This window comes from Lonchura striata, chromosome 1 (genome assembly GCF_050655825.1).
Source record: "Lonchura striata isolate lonStrDom1 chromosome 1, ASM5065582v1, whole genome shotgun sequence".
Taxonomy (NCBI): Eukaryota; Metazoa; Chordata; class Aves; order Passeriformes; family Estrildidae; genus Lonchura; species Lonchura striata.
Window position 1 is genome coordinate 97682493 of NC_140703.1, and position 15492 is coordinate 97697984.

A 15492-nucleotide genomic window follows, 5' to 3' on the forward strand; every position below is an offset into this window, starting at 1 on the left:
ATCCTTTATTATATATCAGTGTTGCAAAGAAATAAAACAGTTTTTATTAACTGTTTTATTAAGCAATAGCACAGATGGCCAAAAAATAATTTACTCATTATTCTTCATAAATTGTTTGAAGTAGGAGATTTGATGGAAGTTGAGCAGCATATGCACATCCTTGCTTAAACAATTAGTTAAGCACATAGCAGCTTCAGTCATAGAATAACTTGTACTTTACTAAATTTAAGCATGGACTTATTATTTAAGCTAATGTAGGAATACTTTGTTGAACTGAAGGCAAACAAGATTAAATCGTCAGTAAATTCACAGGGATTTTAACATTCACTTCAGTCCACCAGAACTCTACAAAAGGTATGGAAATGGAATTTACAAAAGGTATGGAAATGGAATTTAGAATAGACAATGCAACAGGTAATTGAGGGATAGAGCAAACCAAATAAACTGTGAGACAGACATCTGTACCAAAATCCTTATTTAAAAAGTTTTTGAAGGATTTGTATTTGAAAAAGTTAGTAGATAAAACACCAAGTGAAAGGAGCATGCCAATAAAATGTCTTTGTCTTCTGCAATAAAGGAAATGAATGATAGTAGCACAAAAGTTACAATAGAAGACACCATACATCAAGAGAGCTCTTAGAAAACACATTGTGGAGAACAATTGTGCAGTGGCAGGGGAATGAATTAGATGACAAAAAGAAAATTCACTTGAAATACTTGAAATGAGATTTTGTTCTTATTTTCTACAACTGGAACAGAGGAAACTGTACATTTATATGAGCAAGATACAGCATCTCATAAGCAGTGTCGATGTAGATGTACTGTAGTTAGTGACTGTATTTCAAAGGTCACTGAATGATCATTAAGGATAAGTAAGGCTCAGTTTTAAAAAGCATGCAGAAGTAACATATGAAAAAGGAAGGCAAACCTCTATTTTCTGGCCATGTCAGTGATATTTTGAGTTTTACATGTACTTGAGGGGAGGAAATTTTTAACACGCTATGGATGAACACTGTGGGATTTTCATAAGCAACAGCACCTCGTAGTGCTATTAGATATTTGATAGATATTTGATCTTAAAAATAAAATTGAGGGTAGATGAGGGAATACTGGAGAGACAAGTTCAGCATTATAAGCAGGGTGACACTTCATCCTGAAGGTGAGTCCAACAGAACTGTGAGTGACCCCTGCACTGACAGTGACTTTACTGACAGAGAAATGACTTCCAGCACCTGAGCAGAATGAGCAGAGCAGGGTGCTGGTAACAGACTCCACAATAGCCCCAGTCTGAGCAAAGTGGTGACTCAAGTTCAAGGATATACTCAGGAAATGCAGTGGGGAGGAGGAGGAGATGAGAGCACAGACAGAGCTGGAAGGAGGCTGTAGCCTAGAGACATCCAGAGACAGGGCTGGGAACTGGCCACTGCTGCACCACTCAGGCAGGGACTGATGGCCTTGGACTGAGCTGAAATGGCAATCCTGGTCCATGGGCAGGGTGCACAGATGAGGGTCCACCTCATCCGTGGAGGTCTGAGCAAGGCCAGTGAGGCTTTTTGATGCCTTCAAGACTCATAACACCTTGCTTTTTTTAGCAAACTCTGAGGATGGTGATGACAACATGTATGACAGCATGTATGTGGTATAGATGCCTACAGCTGAGCTAACCTGAGTTGCTCTCATCAGAAGAGAATCAAGCATAACTCTTCTCATCCTAAACACCTCTAGCAAAGTTAAGCAGATAAGTATAGGCTGGTAACTAGCTTACATAAAGACCTGCACGTTGGTTGCAGTGATCCAAAATTAGGTGAGGTGACCAGATTGTCAGATTGAATGCTAAGTAGCAGCAAAGTGATGAGCAAAAAAATCCTATTTTAGTAACATGAATTTAAAACTGGAGATGTCTTGCTACCTTTTTCACAGTCTGAAAAATAGTATTATTGTGCTAAGTGACAGGAAGAATAATACTATAGGAGTCATTTGAAGTTGAATAGGAATTTTAGACTCAGGGAATTAATTTAATGTAATTCTTTTCTTTTAAATCAGCAGAGATTCAAAAATGGGCCTGTCTACATATATAGATAAATAAAATAGCCATTATAATGTGCAATAAAATGCAAAGAGTTAATTGGTTTTGGAACACAAAGCAGCATTTTATTAATTCATTAGTGTCATGAAAGAACTGACAAGAATGGTCAGAAAGATATTAAAATGCAAATCTTGACTTGAGTGGCAGTGTCATAAATATATTTAAAATCTAATTAAGAAAGTGCTACTCACTTTACTTGTTCAATTTTCCTTTTAACACAAGACTAAGATTGTAATTTACTTTGTCTGTTAGCTATCATCTCTCTAAGAATCTTTTTACTTTTTCTTGCAGGTGGTGTTGGGGTAACTCTTATTGTGGAAGCATAGGTGTCCCTACACAAAATAACTTTAAAAAACTTCATTAGTCTCGTTTAAACCTCATTCCTTGTCACCAGTCTTTATTTAATAGCAACACACAGTGGCAAAGTAATCTGTCAAAGAAATTGCACAAAAACTTGTAGCAAAAGGTAACAAGCTTCCATAGATACACAGAAATAGCTTTCACTGATATTAGACTTTTTCATGTTATAGTTTACGGCAAAGTTGTTTCTTGAGGTTTCCTCAAGAACAGAAGACAAATGCTGCAGACCACTTTTCTGGATTTGAATGCTGCCATTCATGAAAAACATTGAAGTGTCAGTGTGATATGGATTAGTGTTTATTTTCCACTGAAGGACTTAAATAGCACCAAGTGTCTGATCCATAATAAAAAAAGATCATGGGAGAAAATTCAGTTTTTCTTCAGTAGTAACTCACAAATTTTCACATTACTTACAGCACATTTTTGTTGGACAGAGAGCAGCCCCTTTCTCCCCTCTAAACTGTGTCCTTTTACAGTGTTTCCATACTTTTCCTTTCTGTTTATTCCTCTTTCTCTCTTTATTTCTAGTCTTACTGATAGAGAATCCTCTTAATTAATAAAATCCTTGTGTGGCTCTCCCTTCTGCAGCTGCAGAAACTATAATGAACTCTGGCCCTTATGAGAGTTTTTCTGTCATTTGCCTTTTGTTTTTCAGTCTCACGAGTTCCTTGACTTCCACTGTTCTCTCTGGAGAAGCCTCCTATTTTAGAAGTGAGTTTGGAGTTGGGTTTTCTGGTTGATGATGATGATTTTTTTTAAGATCTTTATGGTTTTTTTCTTTAATCATTTTGATTGCATCAAAAAGAAATATCTTTTTGCTCTGCATGAAACATCTGAATCACTGACTACTTTTTTTTGCTGTAGTTCATTGCGACCTTTTAATATACTTGATTATTAAAGATATTTTGTCTCCCTGCTTCCTAACTTGCTTTATGAGCATCATCTTGACTCCATGTTTGCCCCCTTTGTTTTTCCCCCCCCCTCTACCTGATCTTCCCCATGACATGGAGGTGTCACAATCAAGGAAAGCTTCCAAAAATCTCAAATCATCTCCTAAATCCCTTCTCTGTGTTCAGTGTTTCAACCACAGCACTGGAGGAAGTGAAACAAGCATAAAGTGTCATTTACCTAAATTATTTCTTTAAGAATTTGAATATGCTATCTTGAGCCTCATCTCAGAGCAGCTGCAGTTGAATTTGGGTGACACAGTTATGGACATATTATTTGATAAGTGTGAAATAACGTGACTGTCAAAAGAGAGAAAAGCATTTCTAGCATGAAGAGACACCAGGAAACAGTTTGTATCAAGCTCAAGAGAGTTGACCTAATCATATGATACACATTTCTGCTCACAATTTTTTAGGTAGGAAAGTGTTCCCCCTGACAAGCATGACAAATACTGTTAAAGTATTTTCTTGCCTTTGCTCTGCTCTGTGTCGGTGGCATCAGAGTTATTGTTAGGCTCAGGCAGAGATATTTATACCCTGGGATTTGCAGTGCTCTGTTCCCTACCAGCATTCCCCTACTTATTCTGGGAGAATGAGAGAGAGAGAGAGAAATAAAGGGAATGAAAATAAATTAAATAATATCCTTTCAAAAAATACTAACTCTACTCCTAATCATAGCAAGAGCATAAAACAAACTTTTTTTTCCCCCTTTCTGCTTCTTGCCTTATTTTCACTTCCCTTTATCCTGGTTTAGATTGTAAGCTAAGGGGCAGGGATATGCTGCAGCCTGGAAAGCACAAGCCAGACTTCCTGTACACCAATTCAATTAATGACTCCTTACTAAAAAACCTGAAAACAACAATAACACAAACAAAAACACAAACAAAAACCCCAAACAACTCCCCTCCAAAAAAAAAAAAACAAACAAACAAAAAGCAAACACCAAAAAGCCCCAGTAAAACCCCCAAAAGACCCAACAAACAAACCTTGAAAATTCAAAAATTATATTCTTTTAATTGAATGACAGACAGACCTAAGTAACCTTTTATGAAAATAATGCTGATATTTCCATCTAAGTCCTCTATAAGGAGCAGCTAAAACATATTTTTCTCATCTGTATCCACAGGATATCTTTCTCTGTTCTTGATTCTCAAAGGAAGGAGATTTTAGCAGGTTATTGCACTTCTGAAGGGTAAAGCCTGTTTTTCACTGCACTGTATACATGCATTTTTAAGTTGAAAACTATAAGAGAGAGTCAGGATTCTTTCCTTTTTCCATTACTTGCTGTCATCTGGAGAATAGCTGGAGATTTCTACATCCACTTTGTATACAACCAAAACAAGAAAATATTCCCATTACTCTACTAAAACTCTTCAAATTCAGACATTTTTGCTGCTTGAAGAACTGTGAAATTAAATTTGGCTTTTGCATAAAGGTCCAAACTGGAGAATTCTTGGATTTCTCTGAAATATCATTACCTTGAACAAGTCCATATGAAAGAGAAAATACACTTCCAGGATTGTTCTTAGGAAAAATTTTTTAATTTGTAATTTTTACCAGAGTCCCTGCTTATCATCTGCAACTGGATGCTAAGGTTTTTAATTCATGATTTTGAAGGGGTTTTGCTTTGTTTGCTCGGTATTAGGAAAATTGCAAATTTATGGTTTAACATAGTTTGTAATCTTTTGCTAGTTTCATATTCTGGAAAATGCAGAATTTTCTAACACTGCTGTCTCATATTTCAGATGCTTAACTGCACATACATCTTTACAATAAAATCAAATTTCAGTCAATGTAATTTGTCTTTTTTTAATATTTAGGACTGCCTGATACTGATATTTTTTGCACCAAATTACTTGCAAATGTTCATTTTCTTCAAACCCATTTTTTTTAGTCTTATAAAAGAAAGTCCTTTGTTCTGTTGTCATTTATGATTAATTGAATAAATTTTCAAAAATTATTTTTTAAAACGTTGTCTAAGCAGCCTAGTAATTTTATGAAAATTGAGGAAAGATAAAGTAATTAAACTAACTAAGAAACTTGTAAGGAAGGGTAATTCACCTTTTTCTTTGACTTTTTAAAGAAAATTATTATTCTGTATTCTTTGGCACAGCACAGAATTTCAGGCAACTGCAGTTCCAAAATTTCTATTTTTCATTTTTAAAGCAACTTTGAACAGTTATTTCTTTGGTTTTAGATGTACATGTGGTAACTTAAATGTTAGGCATGGCAGTAATTTTCATATTAATGATTTTGAGTACTTCACTAGCATACCATGTGTCAACAACTTATTTTTTGACATCTGAATTTTGAAAATTTTCTGAAGAAAATAATTTATAAAAAAATTCCTGGGGATGGGTTTGGTTTTGGCTGACACCAACTTGTATAAAAATACTTGCAGAAGTTGTTTAGGACTTCAATGGCATCTTTGTCCCATATGTTTGATTAGTATCGGAAAAATTGCTCCCTGAATCTTACAGATCTGTTCTTTTCACTCAGAAAAATTGTATACACTTCATGAAAGAGGAAAATTTTTGTCCTAAATTTATTTTCTGTTAGTAAAATGCATTCCTAAAGGACAGGGAAAATATCAAAATACAAAGCACAGTTCTGAATAGGTTTCTCTCTTTGTTTTGTCATCTTTGGCAAAGTGTTTCTGCTTTGTTCCTAAGGGTGTTCTTAACTGATAATTGATTACTGAAAGGGTGTTCTTAATCACTTTCTGACTCTCATGGAAAACCATTACATGAAAATCATCACTATTTTTTTCATAAGCAATAAAATAAGGCTTGTCTGTTTAAAAGGACTTTTAATATAGATTGAAAATGACCAGGTTTTTGGGTTTGGCTTTTTTTCTGGTTTGGTTTGGTTTAGGTTTCTTTTTTGTGTGTGTGTGCCAACATTATCTTCTGTCTTCAGCTTTCCATCAACTGCTACTTAGATGAACTGAAAATTACATGGACCATTCAGCAAGTAAATATTCTTGAAACAAATCTTTAGCAGGTGTCTGGATTATTTCCATGAAACTACCACAGATGGAATTTTTCTTCCAGAGCAATGTGTATTCTTCCATGTTGCTATCACCTAAGACCTTTAAATATGAGGCATAACATTGCATTATAGCACTTCCTACTTTAGCAGCATAATTTCTGTACCCACAGATTCTTCCCTTTTAGGACTTTCTTTAACAAGAAAACACTGCAAATGATTGATCAATTCTTTTTGAAGGTGATGGTGAAGAATTCAGGAAAATAATTCTTTTCATCTACTACAATTCAACATATAATCTTGACTTTTGAACATAATTCAGTGGAATTTCTCATACCACAGCACTTACTCTAGATAATTAACTCAGTCATGAGATTTCTGTCTTCAGCAGTCTGGGCATGGTTTCAGTGTGTCGTATTTTTCCTGCAGCAGTTGCTCAGTAAGATTATTAGAAATTCAGGAATGTGCACTCCTTTCTGGTTTAGTGGATACTGTAGGATTTATTCCAAATATTTTAAAATCACTGCTACTGCTGTTTTTTTCGTGGGGTTCACACAAATACTCTAAATTCTGCACAGTACTTCATGCAAGCCTCTTCTAGCAACAAGAGATTGTTGTAAACCAACATTGTGTCTTTGAATATCACTCAGTTATTCTCCACCTACACTGGGATATGGTGTGCTGTCTTTTGACTGATACAACATTATAATGCCTTAGGATACCCAGACACTTAAAACATATATATATATATATATATATATATATATATATATATGATATAGATATAGATATAGATATAGATATAGATATATATGATATAGATATAGATATAGATAGATATATATAGATATAGATATAGATATAGATATAGATATAGATATAGATATAGATATATAGATATTTTTAAAAAAGTAATTTCCATTGTAGGAACAATAAAGTTACAAATTCTTAAATTCAAATGGCATATTTTTATTAGCTGTTTGAGGAATGCACATAGTCATAAAAATAATATGTATAATTTCATTATAGTAACCAAATGGTATTGCCTTTGCTATATATAGTTCTATACATAGTTCTATATATAGTTCTATAGTCTCTATATAGTTCTATATATAGTTCTACAAGAATTTCACGACTGAAGCCTTTTCTACATTGTTAAATTATTGAAGAGCTGAATATATGTGATATCTCCTATGAATAAGATTAGCTGAGAACTTTAGAGTTATCTAAAGAAAGTAATTTTCAAGTGAGTTGCAGTTTTCATCTGCTACTGTCTAGAAATGTTGAAAAGCATGAGTTAGACTGTGGGAGTTGACAATGGCTACTGAGCACATCTGAGACAGAAAAGTCTGTCTCAGTTTATGTTGGTCTGCTGCACCCAAATGGCTCTCCTCATGGGCATCTGAAATCAAGCAGGGACTAGCTCCCCAATGTACAGTGGAGAACAGCCCTGTTTAACTTGTTCTTCTACAGAAAGAAGGAACACAATAATATATGAAAAGGAAATTACAGTAGCTAACCTATAAAGCTACTGTCATAGATTAAATTCAGTGAAAATGAAGTCCAGGCAATAACCCAACAATAGCTTCTATTCACGTCAAGAACTGCTTATCAGAAAACACAGTTTGCCATCAATGATTAAGAAGGGTGTTTTTATAACAGAGATGGCATCCCTATCCAGTGTGTCACTTCATCTTGAATATATTAATATATCTTACTGAGTGACTTATATTTAATCTCAAGGCCTCCACTGGTCTGTTGGAGCAACCAGTCGGTGTGAGAGGATAAATAGCTGGGTTAAGGATAATACAAGGAGCATTCTAGGGAGATTGAACACTGAACAACTATGTTCATAGCAGATTTGCTTGGAATAATGGCAACCTATCTTAATTTGAAGTTATTTAGCAGTACAACTTCTTTGATTTTTTTCTTACATTTAAAGGAAAGAGGTATTCTGAGAGCAAACTTATTGGGCAGCTCACAGAACTGGAGAATTGGAGAAAAATGGGACTGAAATTATTTGTGGAGCACTTGGACAGGACCTTTAAGGGTGCTGCAGGCTTAGAGCCTACCTGCTGTTTCAGAAGGGGCTTGATATACTTAGCTTTGGGGAAGCCCTGACAATTTTACTACTAACTTCACTGTGGAAGAGACATGCAGTTATCTTTTTATATAACAGGGGTTTACTATCCAGATTATTTGGAGAACACAGGTACTGTTAATTACTGGGAGATTAATTTGGTCCTTGTAGTTAACCTTCTGACAAAATGAGATTTTATGTCAGCTGAGAGACTGAGAGCTCTCTCTTTTTAATATTGTGCCTTATACAGTTCATCAGTTCTACTGATTAGCAGCCTGACAGTTCTTAATGCCTCCTGGAATACTGCACTGGCTGCTCCTCAGCCACAGGCACTGAGAGACAGGCTTTAGTTTTGATAATGCTTAGCAGAGAGGTGTTTAAAGTCTGCTGCTGCTTCTCCAACACAACATGCAGTTCCAGAAACACTGCTGCAGTGCAACAGATAAATATTGCACAGGAACAGGCTCTGCCCTCCCAGAGCTCAGTGTTTCCTGACATTCTATAGCTGCTTATCTGATAAAGTACCACCAGCTCTTCAGAACACTAGCAGTGTCACTCAGACATGAGATGATGTCATGCATGCCTTGTCCCCAAACCCATGCATGATTTTGAAACATGCTGTATGCTCTGCATATAACAGAACCTAAACAAGTTTTTATTTTATATGGGGAAAAAAGAATCATGGTGCAACTTCCTTATCTCTTTCTTTCCCCATTTCTTACTTATATGGGCTGCTTGTTCCAACTTCCATTAATTCGGAATTCCCAATTTTGTACTGATATCTGTAAGCCCTTCAGCTGACCTGGTGCTGCAATGATCAACACCAAAAAAAAGTGTCTGAAAATGTTCTTTTCAATGTCATTCAGCACAAATGTACCATGAAAGACCAGTGTGTGGTAAGACAGCTTGACCACAAAGTTCTCATGTGCATGGCCTTATTGGAATTTCTTTTAACTGACATTTTAGTAGCCATATAATTTTTTTCTGCTGATCTTCTGTCAAGTTGTTATAGTATTGTGAATCAAATTCTCAGGTGTGGCAAGTGTTGCATGGTCTACAATGGCACACAGAGCCATTAATTAATCAAGCCCTTTGGCTTTTTATGTTTTTTATCATCCATCTTGCCAATTAAACGCATCTGAGGAGCCTGAACCAATGCTTAGTACAGAATTACATGCCTTCTCAGAATAAAAATTCTAAATCTCAGCAACTAAGAGGTATATTTCTGGGAAATATTTTGTGCATAAGTTCAAAGAAATTTAAGTATTGATTTTATTTGATTTTATTTATTTTAATTCTAAGAAAACAAGAGACTCGAGTACTAGATCAACTTTGCAAAATGTTACTGGAGGTAGATGAAGGAATGCCATCTTATTCTACCTGGCCTTATCTTGCTTTGCCTTCCTTTAATTTTCCTTTCATTTTTTTCCCAGTAAGACTGTGCCATTGTGGCTCTCACAGCCAGAGCCTTTTAAAACCTGCCACGTCCCATTGTCTGTGCCAGCAAGTCACTCAGCCTTTAAAAGTCCATCCCCTTTGCTGACTTCCAAGAAGCATTTAGAGGGTTCTCCCAGTCTAATGTGTATAATAGCCATCACCTATCCGACCCCGATTGAAGTGGAGACGAAGTGAACTTGTAGTCCCCAGGCTCTGTCATTGAATTGGTTCCTAAAGGTAAAATCACTTCTAATGTGAAAAATGTTGTGGAATAGAAGAAGTTGTAAAGAATCTTAAGGTCACCTAATGTCCTTTATATCCATGCTATAGTCTAGAACTGCAGCCTGTGACTCTTTAGTCTGTTGAAACATTTCTCTTTAAACCTGTTTTGATTCTTTAAAAGCTGAGTGTGATGTAGTTACAGCATGGCATATACCACTTTATCTCTGCTCTACCCATCCTACATTTTCTAGTGCCACCCACTTTGTTGTAGTGATAAATTGATTAATAAATATTAACTACTGCAGCACACATAAATCTTTGAAAGTCTGTTACTAGGTTAACAAGCTTTCTGTGGCCTTAACAAAATTCAACAAAATACCAAAAAGAGATTTTTCACACAGTATTTAAAAACTTGAGGTGATTAAAAAAAAATCACAATAGGGTGCTGAGAAATATAAATTACTGATAGCTACGGTTTTCCAATGTTTTTATAGTCTTAAGTGAACAATTAATATGATAAGATCTCAGTTGTTTAGTAACCTGCTTTTATTAAGAATAAAATACAGATTTTTTTCTTATTCTAATTATTCTTTATTCAATTTCTGAAGAACTATATACTGCATTGGCTGTAGGAGGATGGTGTCCTTCCCTGGATGTTATGTTCTGTCTGTTTCTGCCTTTCCTATCTGTTCTGTGATACTTGAGGAAAATAGTAACAACTTTTTGTTCACAGCTTTCTTGTTAACTGTTTTATGATCCTCCACTGACTTGTTTGAGGGTTCTTCTTGAAAGAATCAACTGATATTTGTCTATTTTTATTCCAAGAAATAACTAGGATTTTCAGACAGTGAAAATACCAACTGAAGTTACATGAGGATGGGCAGTTCAGTTTTCTGTGCACAGAAAATTAAACTAAGAGTGACCAGTCTATAAATGAAGAATTTTGGTTCTTATTTTGCAAAGCAGAATGTACCTAAGAATTGTGCTACTCTAGATGTTATATATAATTTATATTTGGAAAATCATATAGAAGCATAAGACAAGAATTTAGCAGCCATTTTCATATCATCCCATTTAATAAAATGAGCATCCAGGTGTTTGCAATGAACACATGGGGCAGCGAACAATAGGTTAATACAATAAAGAGAGGAAGAGAGGGAAAAGTTAACAATGAAATTATTTAGATAAGCAAAATGAGAAGCAGAGAGGGCCCAGCAGTGGGTAAATGCAGTCAAGGGGCAAAAATACATTTTAATAAGCCTTGAAGAAGACTTAGTATATATTTCTGCAAATCTTCTTAGCACTGTTTATGTAAAACCCAATGTTATTTAAAGTATTCTATAATTTGGTTAATCAGAATTCTTCCAAGGGAATGAAATTATCATAGTCGCTTCATAAATATGTGTAGCGTGAAAATCATGATGTTTTGCTTATTTTTTCTTTGTTCAATCTCATTTTAGTCTTTTGGTATGCTTCAGTTTCTGTTACAGACTGTCTGTACAGTCTTTTTACCAAAAGACTGACTTCCCATGTTGGTGGAGTTTCCTAAGACCAGGGAACTTCCATTTTGTCATTTTATCACTTTCTCACCAGCTGTTTTGTGGCTGTAAATTGCAGGTGAATCTGTCTGGAAAGTCTTCTTCTTCACTCCAAACTTCAGTCCTGAGGACTCCAATGGCTGCTATGATTCCCACGTTTGCTTCTGCCATGAAGGATTCATTACACGACATGATCCTCCACTGCTCTTCGATCTGTCCAGAGACCCTGAAGAGAAAGTCCCACTGACTCCAGAAACTGAGAGCCATTTCTACGAAATCCTCAGGGTCGTACACCAAGCAGTAGACAACCACACCAGATCCTTGCATGCTGTTCCTAACCAGCTGTCATGGGACAACCTTCTCTGGAAGCCATGGCTCCAGCTCTGCTGCTCATCTCTCTTTCAGTCTTGCTACTGTGACTACGAGTCAGGAGGGAGTCCACTGCAGGTGCATTTGGGATAAATAAGCTGCAATTCCCTTTCAGAACCTGGACCAGCAGAGTGTGAGTGTCTGACTTGAACTTGTGGTACAAGCCTTCAGAAGGTTTTGTTGTGTTGGTGGACGACCAGTCTTCAAATACATATTGCAGTAGAAGAGAATTTCAGTCAAGAAAACGTGACAAGAGATGGAAGGCAAGACACACCTTCTCTGTCTTTATCACAAGCATGAAGGACACATTACCATCCTCATACATATGGGCAGAATTGTAGGCATTTTATATGGGAGATAATTTCCTAGGCCTTCAGCTTGAGCTTTTGTCTTACACAGCAAAGAATTTACCTATCAGTTCTGTCAATCACATCTACTAAATGTGCATTTTCCTGTCCTTTTTACTAAGTGTTATCCATTAGTAGGACAGAGCAGTGAGTAATTGCAAACAGAGAGATAATAGTGGAGAGGTCCTCCTGTGACAGTCATTTGGTAACTGATAGATAGGTTAAGAGCAGACTTGCAACAGATCTCTGTCAACAGCCATGACAAATATGAAAAAACTGACAGCCTGCCAACAGTCTAACTTTGAATGTGCTGTAAAAGTGCACAGAGCTATGGTAGTGGAAGACCTTGTGTCCATATTAAAATGATGCTCCCCAGCATCCCTGCTGTCATATTGCATGGCAGCAGCCTTTGTTTCAAAAGGACACCAAGTGTACCAGCTATGTGCTTGAGTGTGTACCATAAGTCTCCATGTACATATATATATATATATATATATATATATATGCATAAATCCTTCAACCCCTGATATAGGCACACCCTTAAGACCATATTCCAATTGAAAAAAGAAAATATTTGGTCCATACTTGGTATATGAGTTCCAAATTTACATTATTCTACAATTTTGTCCTTTACTTATTTGTCATACCATGTCAATTTGTCTTCCATAATCAATGGAAGAATTTCCATTTATGAAGGTAATCACAAATAAATAAAATTTGGTCTTCCTTTAAATATCTTTGCCATCTTTTAAGCTCTCTGAATAGTATCTATAATTTTCTGAAAATAATCTTGGGCTTGAGTACTTACAGCCAAATATAACTGCCTCTGAGTTCTCAGCAAGGTCTTGGGAAATCTACTGTCCTCGAGGGCTAATTTTTGTATCCATTTTTATCTCTGTCTTATTCAGACACATTTTCTTTCCATTCTACAGGCAGGCAAACTATTTTCTTTGGCATATTGGAGCCAAAAAGAAGATATCAGCAAAACACTAAAATGATCTGATGCCTGATAATAGAAGGTGACTTGCTCCTTATCAGAAAGCAGCAGTTAATTCCCACATTACAATGTATTAAAATCTGTTTGGGGCAAAATTGATCTGTGATGATAGTAATGCAGTAGCTTCAGTCAGCCAGCATTAAGGTTGTGACCCAATTCTTGTGAGCTATTGAAGCCTTTCCTTTTAAAATATATTGTGATAAATGGTATATTTCTCTGTCTGTAAAACCTAGGCTTTATTTGATTTTTCCATTCAGTTTCTTTTAAAATTTCATTCTCCACAATACCCAGAAGCCTCTCCTAGGAAATGTATTTTTTCCTTGAAGTCCTATTTTTGATGTTTCACTGTATTTTCATGATCTTAATTATGTCTTCAACAAATTCTCTGTAGGAGGCAAAGCCCCATGACCAATATTTATCACTGGATGTACTACATAACCTTAGGAAGAAAAATACCTCTCATTTGCATACAAATATTGTTTCATGAGAGAGGCTGCCTTTCAATGTCATGGCAGGATCCATACTTCCCAAATTTTTGGTCCTCGCCATGTGGCCCTAGAAGCCCCTGGGGCATGGCACTGGTGCCAGAATTTCCCTCCTTGCAGGCAAAGGGCAGCACTCATGCCCAGCTGTGGCCAGAGTGCTGAAACACCGCGGTGTGGAGGGATGCTTTTCCAGCTCCCACAGCTCTGCCACAGCTGACACAAAAGCTTTTCAAAGAAGTACTCCTGAAGAAAATGGAAAAAGAAATATGTGGTATGTTCGGTATACAGTGCTAACTTAGACAAGGGGTTTGGTGCCATTAGATCTATTTTGTTTCCACAGTTTCTGGCCTGTGACCTTTACAGAGTACTCAATTTATATTCTCAAGGACACCCACATTGACTTTTTTTCATCAGGAAGACACTGTGTTGCTATTATTTCTTTTTCTATCTTTTTTGCAGATGCAAGAATTCTTTGTTCTTCTAGGTACAACAGTTGTTCTGTGCTGTTTGATCAAGTATCAAAAATGATGACTTTTGTACTGCTCTGATTTCTTCTTGACTGAATATGATGGTTTTTTCATAACCCCCTGGGCTTTTAATGCCTTCTTTCTAATCTCCTTTCTTAAAATATCCACACCCCTGAAATATTTTTGCATCTATTTATTTGCCACTCAGACCTTCTGTTTGCTTGTCATATTGATTGTAATGGCTATTTTGCCCTAATCAATCAGAAAATGAAAAGTAGTCTTTGTCATAAAATTTAACTTGTAGGGCTGTTTGACTCTTCTAACCTCCTGCTTATTTAAGATCCAACAAGAATTAACTTTGCATTATGAAATATAAGTAATTAAAATATACCTGGATGTTGTTTAATATAAATAATATGAAATATTTCTTGTTTGTGGCACAAACTTTATATTCTACAAAATATAATTTAGTACAACATTTAATATTTTGACATAAGCAGTAAAATCTGAAATCCATTCTTACAATTTTTCCTTCAAGAATTATTCTGTATGAACAGGGCAGTATTTTTCATACTCTATGTTAATACCATTTCATTTAATATCTAAAATAAACCTTCCTTGGATTGCAACTGTATTATACCTTTCAGTACTATACCTTCCGTTCTGGAGATGGTGTGTCAGATAAGGGTAATTAAAGTAGTCTTGTTTATCTGCAAAATAAAATGTGAAGGACAATATAACATTTGTGTAATGGTACTGCCTGATCTAACAAGGAAAACTTTTGTTTTTAACAGGTTATTGACAAGATATACGTGATTCACAACCTACTAACAAGGAAGGCTCAAGGAGAATGTGGTGCTCTGATACTGGGAAACTGACTTTCAATCTGTCATTTAATGAGCACTGCTCTTGTAGCATGGTGCCTGTTTATAAGATATGTCAGTTTAAACAGGGAGTTCAGCTTCAGAGGGTAGTGTATTCCTCTACAGTATTGTTTAACAGTATCATATCCTAATTTGTGACAGAGTCCCTGTACAGCCCAGAGCGAGTCATTTAACTCATTTCTCAGTTCCTCTGTTGCACTGAGAAAAGAAAAACAGTATTTCTCGAACTGCTGGGAATACTGAAAGAACAGAAAATGCTGAAAGTTGTGAGCTGGTAAAGGTGAA

The 15492-nt window shown here is 35.9% G+C and overlaps 1 protein-coding gene across 11 annotated transcripts in view; it reads left to right on the forward strand.

Moving 5' to 3' along the window:
- Positions 1 to 15063, forward strand: part of STS (steroid sulfatase) — a 108917-nt gene extending 93854 nt beyond the window's left edge. For 10 of the 11 annotated variants that reach the window (XM_085584015.1, XM_085584026.1, XM_085584084.1 and 7 more), the window contains one exon: positions 11738 to 15063. In XM_085584015.1, the coding sequence (XP_085440141.1) occupies positions 11738 to 12120 (383 nt within the window). In that variant the 3' untranslated portion in view covers positions 12121 to 15063. Of the gene's footprint in view, positions 1 to 2377; positions 3052 to 11737 lie in introns of those variants that run through there. The other variant, XM_085584090.1, reaches the window with a different exon arrangement.
- Positions 15064 to 15492: the final 429 nt, after the last annotated feature.